Source organism: Cyberlindnera jadinii (genome assembly GCF_001661405.1).
Source record: "Cyberlindnera jadinii NRRL Y-1542 unplaced genomic scaffold CYBJAscaffold_26, whole genome shotgun sequence".
Lineage (NCBI taxonomy): Eukaryota > Fungi > Ascomycota > Saccharomycetes > Phaffomycetales > Wickerhamomycetaceae > Williopsis > Williopsis jadinii.
The window spans coordinates 88,576-94,575 of record NW_017963677.1 but is presented as its reverse complement, the minus strand read 5'-3'; the positions used below and the strand labels follow the sequence as shown (position 1 = coordinate 94,575).

Sequence of the window (6,000 nt, the reverse complement as noted above, 5' to 3'; positions counted from 1 at the left end):
TACGAGATGGGGTTCTTTAGATCGTTGAAGTACTATGCCAAAACCACGCTGGCAATCACCGTGCTATCAGGTTGTGCTGTTTACGGTGTGCTGTGCTCCATTGTGCTGTCGCTCATTGGGAAGCGTCATTTGGCTCAGTGGTCCACCGCTCGTGTGTTCTACTACACCTTCTCAACGCTGTTGGGGATTCGTATTCGACTCATCAATGGTGAGAACTTGGAGAAGTTGCCTGCTATCATTGTGGGGAACCATCAGTCCACGCTGGACATTTTGATCCTGGGCAGGATCTTCCCAAAGGGATGCACAGTGACTTCTAAGAAGTCGCTTAAATGGATCCCATTTTTGGGGTGGTTCATGACACTCAGTGGGACGTTCTTCCTGGACCGTTCTAACAGAGAGAAATCTGTAAAGACCTTGAACAAGGCCCTTCAGGAGCTGAAGGAGAAGAAGAGAGCGTTGTACATCTTCCCAGAGGGAACCAGATCCTATGCCCAAACGCCAATGCTCCTGCCCTTTAAGAAGGGTGCGTTCCATTTGGCTCAACAAGGTGGAATTCCAATCATCCCAATTGCTGTTTCAAACACCTCTTCCTTGATCAACCATAAGACGAGAACTTTTGAAACAGGTGAAATCGTCATCAAGGTGCTGGATCCATTGCCAACTGAGGACTTGAAGCCTGAAGATGTTGGTGCGTTCTCTGAAAAGGTTAGAGATGCAATGCTCAAAGAAGTTGACATTCTGGGCTACTCCATTCCTGATTCTCAACGCGATGTGGAATTGACTCAAGAGGACGATGAATACCAGACGATTCCAAACACTGACGATAACAATGAGACTGATGAGGCTGTAACCCCAAAAGTCGATGAAGAGAGAACTACATTGTTGAACAAAGCTTCAGACTCTCTCTGAGATACACACCGTCCTTCTCTCTGTCCGATGCCCCCCAAACACCCGCAAATATAAATAAGTACACCATATAATACTGCTTAATACTGTCGATACAAATATTAAATGATATTGCTTGTTTCTGAAAACTGTTTCCTTCAAGAATTAACGCTATAAATGTACAGATTTGTCATGAATTGAAAAGAAAGGAAAGAGCAGACGGAGTCAAAAAAAAGCTACTAAATCAATATTGCAAGTTACAAGCTAATCCCTTCTTTGACGCTTCTGGTGGTGTTTGAACCCGTTGAATCTCTTTCTCTTGAAGTTCTTGTTGTTGTTGTTGTTACCTCCAAAGTTTTCATTTTGGGCCTTCATCTCAACGTACGCAGGCTTGGACATAATCACTTCGAGCTCTTTACCGTTGAACTCAGGCTTTGGGTTCAACTCGACAAACTTCTTTGCATCCTCCAAGTCCGCAAACTCGGCAAACACACTCTGCTTGAACTCTTTGCTGTCGTTTCTTCTGAGTCTAACCTCGTTGATCTTACCAAACTGTCTGAACCAATCTTCAATTGTCTCCTGTGTGGTCTCGGTCTCCTCGCCAAATCCCTTTGCATAGACAGATCTTTGGAAGCGTAGCTGCTTCTCCGAGTCCTTTGGTGGTAGTATAGGGTTCTTGCGTCTAACCATCTCACCATCCTCCGACACAACGAGGAATGTCGACTCTCTAAGGGCATCCACAACTTTGTCCAGTGGTCTGAACTTCTTCATTCTGTTGAACGACGCAATCGTCGCAATTGAAACCCAGCCTTCTTGGTTCGACTGTACCGTGCGCCAGAGGAACTTGTCCTTTGGCAAGTTCGAGTCACTGAAGTAGAACTCAACCTGTTTCAAGACATCCTCCTGTGTAAACTTGGCTGGCTCATCGCTCTCCTTCTTATCAGAGGTGCTCTCCTCAACGGTCTTTTCCGCAGCAGGGGCCTCAGATGGTTTAGCAGCATCTGCAACAGTCTCAACTGGCTTCTCTTCAACAACTTTGGTAACTTCTTCACTCATTTTTTCAGATAATTTCCACAGCCTTTAAAAGTTGATAAAGCTGTGGTTTATTGAGGAAAAAAAATCCGTCGAGGGACGAAAGAAAAAAAAAAAAATTCAGCGATGACATGGTACGGGCCACACATAGAGATGTCCGGGTGTTTTGGCCATCGCAGTGGTGTCCGGATGTGTTTACACCATGGGAGACCGGTATGGTAGCGCAGTATGGAAGCATCTATGGGGTGAATAACGGTGGGATTTGGCATGTGAGTGTGCCTATGAGCTGGCATTGCTCCACAGGAGATGGCCAGCGTCGGTGGCAAGCACAATATCGTGCGTTTGTTGCAAGAAAACCGGTGGAATACAGCTCCATTGGCAATACACGGGCTTATTCTGATGATGACGATGGTGCTTGAGGGTCATTCCACTCTCAAACTCAACACCCAGACTCGTAGTGACGATGGCCGTGCCGAACTGGTGTCTGAGCCGTTGTAGGATCTTCGCGAGAGCGGTGTACTCCTCCTCGAGGGTTCCATCAACGAGCAGGTCCCAATGGAACACGGAGAGGTCATCGAGGACGAGTAGCTTCAAGGGGAGGTCCATGCGATCCAGCTTGTACTCCAGCATATCCATTAGACACCGCAGTAGCTGCGTGAAGCTCTCTATATCTGTTCTGACGGTGATTTCCGTACCAAAATGCCCACCCAGCTGGCTCTCCAGATGGCGTGACGATAGCCCAAGGTCCACCACTACAGTCTGTCCGTTCGCCTCTCTTAGAGATTCAATACACGTCCTGATGACACCAGCCCGTTGCCCATGATCGCCACATACAACGTGTAAGTGTCCAGATCCTTCAATTACACCAGGCAACGCGACAAAGCGTTCTACCGGGCTGATGAACCGTTGAAGCCGTTAGTCTCAACCTCTCCAAGCACCTTAAAACTAGCACGACTCACTTGTCGAAGCGTAGTAAACTCGAGTGAATTGACCAGCTCCATTGTTCCACAGCTGCTGTTCAACACACCCTCACCAAGCACCCTCACCAAGCAGCAGCACGAGCCAACTGTGAGCGTGTCTTCATTGCTTTAAACACCGATGATGGGAGAACATTGTCGGAAAAAAGTGCGAGCGAAACGGCATCGAAGCTGGCTTTTCCTCCATCACCATGAACAACCCATAATTATAGGCGGTAAACGATAAGCAACGGCAATGGCACAGAGGAATCGTTCACAAGGACACGGCCCAGCTCTCACACAGCGAGAGCGTAAGCTGAGAAAGGCGTCACGGGCTGAAGATGCTGTTCCAGAGGAGCCAGAAGGACACGTTGAGCCGAAGCCAGCAGATGCTGCCTCTTCACAGGCAGAGCTCTTCCCCCAGGAGAGGCTCCTCATCTGGTTATCAGGCTTTGTGAAGAACCACTTCACCACTGACAAGTTCATCCAGCTGTCTGTGCTGGCGTTTTCGGCCCAGCAAGCGTATCTGTACCACGATGACTCGTACCAGTCCGCTGAGGACGTGAACCTGTTGATATCAACGGCATGTGGCGTCGTTGCTCTGCTTGCCGGCGTGGTCATTGCCTTCCGGGTGAAGTCTCAGATGAACAGAGCCACAGATCCTTGGGACTCCATGCCTCCATGGAACACGGTCTACCTGGTGTTTCTGCCCTTGATGATCCCCTACGTGTTGAAGAGAGAGCTGATGCTGTACAACTCAGCCTTCATGACGTCGGTTCTGGAGCTGCCAGCCTTTGCCAAGTTCGTCATCCAGTGCTCTCTGATAGGCTCAAACACCCAGCATCCTGATGTGATGGCGAACGCAAAGGTTGTGGCTTTGAACCTGGCGGCTCATTACATTCTGGGCAGAATCTCGGAGTTCAGGTCGCTGGACAAGATTGAAGTCACGCTCTTTGCCACACTGATCACTGATCTATTCCTTATTGAGTCAGAGGAGCTGTACGTGATTGTCCTACAGAGACTGTTCATCGCCTATGCGTTGGGTCTGGGCTCAGTGTACGGAGTCGTCCAACTGTGGAAGGAGAACACTCTGGCGAGAAGCGTGCTCGTGCTGGCTGTATGGGGAACAGTGTTTGTAGCCTCGTCGCTACTTCTTCTTGAGCCCGTGTTCAACGCCAATGCACTATACTGGCTTGTGGATTACATTCAGATGTCCCAGACCAGGTGCTACATTGTTGGTGTCTGGAGCACTTCGTTGTTGCTGCTGATTCCAACGGTGTTCAACTACAAGATCAAGCTGTCTCAGAACTCACGTCGCAAGATCTGGCACTTCCTTGTTCTGGTGTTGATTGCACCATTTTTACACATGGATCCTGATTTTGTCAAGCTGGCCCTCGCTGGTACCGTTATCCTCTTTTTGATTGTTGAGATGGTTAGATACTTGAAGCTGAAGCCGTTTGGCGAAGTGCTGGACTCTCATTTGAGAGAATTTGCCGATTTCAGAGATGAGAGGGGCCCCATCATCATCTCTTACATATACCTGTTCGTGGGCATCACGTTGCCAATTCTGTTCGACAATAGCGTTGTGGGATTGGTTGTTCTTGGAGTTGGTGACTCGCTGGCATCCATAGTGGGCTCCAAATGGGGTGAGATTCATTGGTCGAACTCGTCAAAGACGCTGGAAGGCACCGTGACCTTTATCCTGTCGACATTCACGATTTGCTCACTGTTCAAGTTCCTTGACTGGTTCTTCATCGACAAGTCGTACTACGCATTGTTGCTGACGTGCACTCTAAGCGGACTACTGGAGGGCAACAGCGACATGAACGATAACATCATGATTCCAGGGTTCATGGTTGTCACGTTGGAATCTTTGAACTGAGTACAGTCACCACTTTCCTCATATCATATCCAACATATCATTACGTTTAAACAGGTGCAAGAAACCACAACTAGAGCTTATAGATGTATGTAAGAAACAATGTATATATCAGGACGTTGACGTCGACACAATGGCCTCTGGAGTGTGCGCAGCCTGTGTGAGAGTTGGCGTTCTCGTAAGCCTCTCACTGGCAGCGTACCAGCCCCCGTTGGCACTTGGATCAGGAGCATGAGAGGCCCAGTTGACGCCAGAGCTGATGGTATAGCTCCAGCCTGGTGTTATCGTCGTCACCTGTGCCAAACTTGATGAGAAGGACGTGAAGTACGAAACCTCTGAAGTTGGGAAGCGACGCGTCCAGGAGCTCTTATCCATGGTGATCTTGGTTGGAGGCTGTGTCTGCATTGGGGCATATCTGGTTCTGCCCGTCTGCGACGGATAAGGCACACTGAACGACTTAGAGTCGATGGACACCATCGTGTTATCACCATTCGCCAGCGACGTCTGTGCGTCTGGTGGCTTGGTCACTGCACCAACAGTAGGCTCGTACGAGCCCGTCATGCCTTCCAGCAAGAATCTGTTACTGTAGTGGATGGTCCAGCCGTTAGTCGCAGTCGCGTAGATCTGGATGTAATAGTACCCATCTTGGCCAACATCGGAGTCGATGGACAGGTCATAGGTGTAGCCAGAGATGTCCGACGCCTTGATCTGCTTAGCCAACGTCTTCACAGCCTTGATGTTTGCGTTGGGACCTGTGCACAGCACAAACGTGTACGACTCGATGTCCGTGAGCTTTGGTTGCGCGTTGGACTCGATCCACGTCACCGACACCTTGGCGACACCGTCGCTCACCTCGTACGTCTGCCCTGTCAATGGCTTCGAGATGGACACGTCACCGTGGGCCAGGCGCACACAGAGCGTGAGCAGCAGCAGCAGCGCCAGTCTCGCTGGAGCCCTGAACGATGCTGTCATCATAGCTTGCGAGTTTTGTCGTCTGAGTGCTGGCTTGTACGGGGCTTTGTTGCTATGACGTATAACGGTTAAAGGGTCAGAATCTTGCAGTGCTTGTACGGGGTCAAATTTCGCTTGGAAACACACACAGCCTAACAACCACACGATATGACCGTTGCTTAGAACTCTGCGGAAAATGGGACGGAATACACAAGCGGAGGGAGAAAATGTTCACACACACACCAGCACAGCTTATAAACACAGCTTTGGCGTAAATTGAGAGCTTAAAGGTGAATT

At 49.4% G+C, this 6,000-nt stretch overlaps 5 protein-coding genes across 5 annotated transcripts; 2 read left to right on the top strand and 3 right to left on the bottom strand.

The window, feature by feature from the left end:
• Nucleotides 1–6: 6 nt before the first annotated feature.
• CYBJADRAFT_132893 (lysophospholipid acyltransferase family protein) lies at nt 7–909 on the top strand (the record flags this gene model as incomplete). The annotated part of the gene is made up of 1 exon (XM_020213082.1): nt 7–909. The coding sequence occupies one exon, from the start codon at nt 7–9 to the stop codon at nt 907–909; it is 903 nt and encodes a 300-aa protein (XP_020067847.1).
• An 83-nt stretch (nt 910–992) lies between these two features.
• Nucleotides 993–2,253, bottom strand: CYBJADRAFT_169970 (La-domain-containing protein). The gene has a single exon (XM_020216009.1). It carries the CDS (start codon nt 1,939–1,941, stop codon nt 1,150–1,152), a length of 792 nt encoding a protein of 263 aa, XP_020067846.1. The 5' UTR covers nt 1,942–2,253; the 3' UTR covers nt 993–1,149.
• Nucleotides 2,008–3,003, bottom strand: CYBJADRAFT_169969 (uncharacterized protein). Its single transcript, XM_020216008.1, has 2 exons — nt 2,877–3,003; nt 2,008–2,820 (listed from the first exon to the last, which is right to left on the bottom strand). Exons 1-2 carry the CDS (start codon nt 2,916–2,918, stop codon nt 2,197–2,199), a joined length of 666 nt encoding a protein of 221 aa, XP_020067845.1. The 5' UTR covers nt 2,919–3,003; the 3' UTR covers nt 2,008–2,196.
• Nucleotides 3,004–3,036: 33 nt separating this feature from the next.
• On the top strand, nt 3,037–4,913 carry CYBJADRAFT_169968 (uncharacterized protein). Its single transcript, XM_020216007.1, has one exon. It carries the CDS (start codon nt 3,130–3,132, stop codon nt 4,753–4,755), a length of 1,626 nt encoding a protein of 541 aa, XP_020067844.1. The 5' UTR covers nt 3,037–3,129; the 3' UTR covers nt 4,756–4,913.
• Nucleotides 4,864–5,724, bottom strand: CYBJADRAFT_175763 (cell wall synthesis KRE9KNH1; the record flags this gene model as incomplete). Its single annotated transcript, XM_020216734.1, has 1 exon — nt 4,864–5,724. The coding sequence occupies one exon, from the start codon at nt 5,722–5,724 to the stop codon at nt 4,864–4,866; it is 861 nt and encodes a 286-aa protein (XP_020067843.1).
• Between the last annotated feature and the right edge of the window lie 276 nt (nt 5,725–6,000).

What these genes read in the sequence shown, in the direction of transcription:
- CYBJADRAFT_169969 (XM_020216008.1), bottom strand. Translation starts at nt 2,918, where the DNA reads ATGGAGCTGGTCAATTCACTCGAGTTTACTACGCTTCGACAA. An exon ending in AGTTTACTACGCTTCGACAA is followed by an intron (nt 2,821 to 2,876) that starts GTGAGTCGTGCT and finishes CGGCTTCAACGG; the next exon opens with TTCATCAGCCCGGTAGAACG.
- CYBJADRAFT_169970 (XM_020216009.1), bottom strand. Translation starts at nt 1,941, where the DNA reads ATGAGTGAAGAAGTTACCAAAGTTGTTGAAGAGAAGCCAGTTGAGACT.
- CYBJADRAFT_169968 (XM_020216007.1), top strand. Translation starts at nt 3,130, where the DNA reads ATGGCACAGAGGAATCGTTCACAAGGACACGGCCCAGCTCTCACACAG.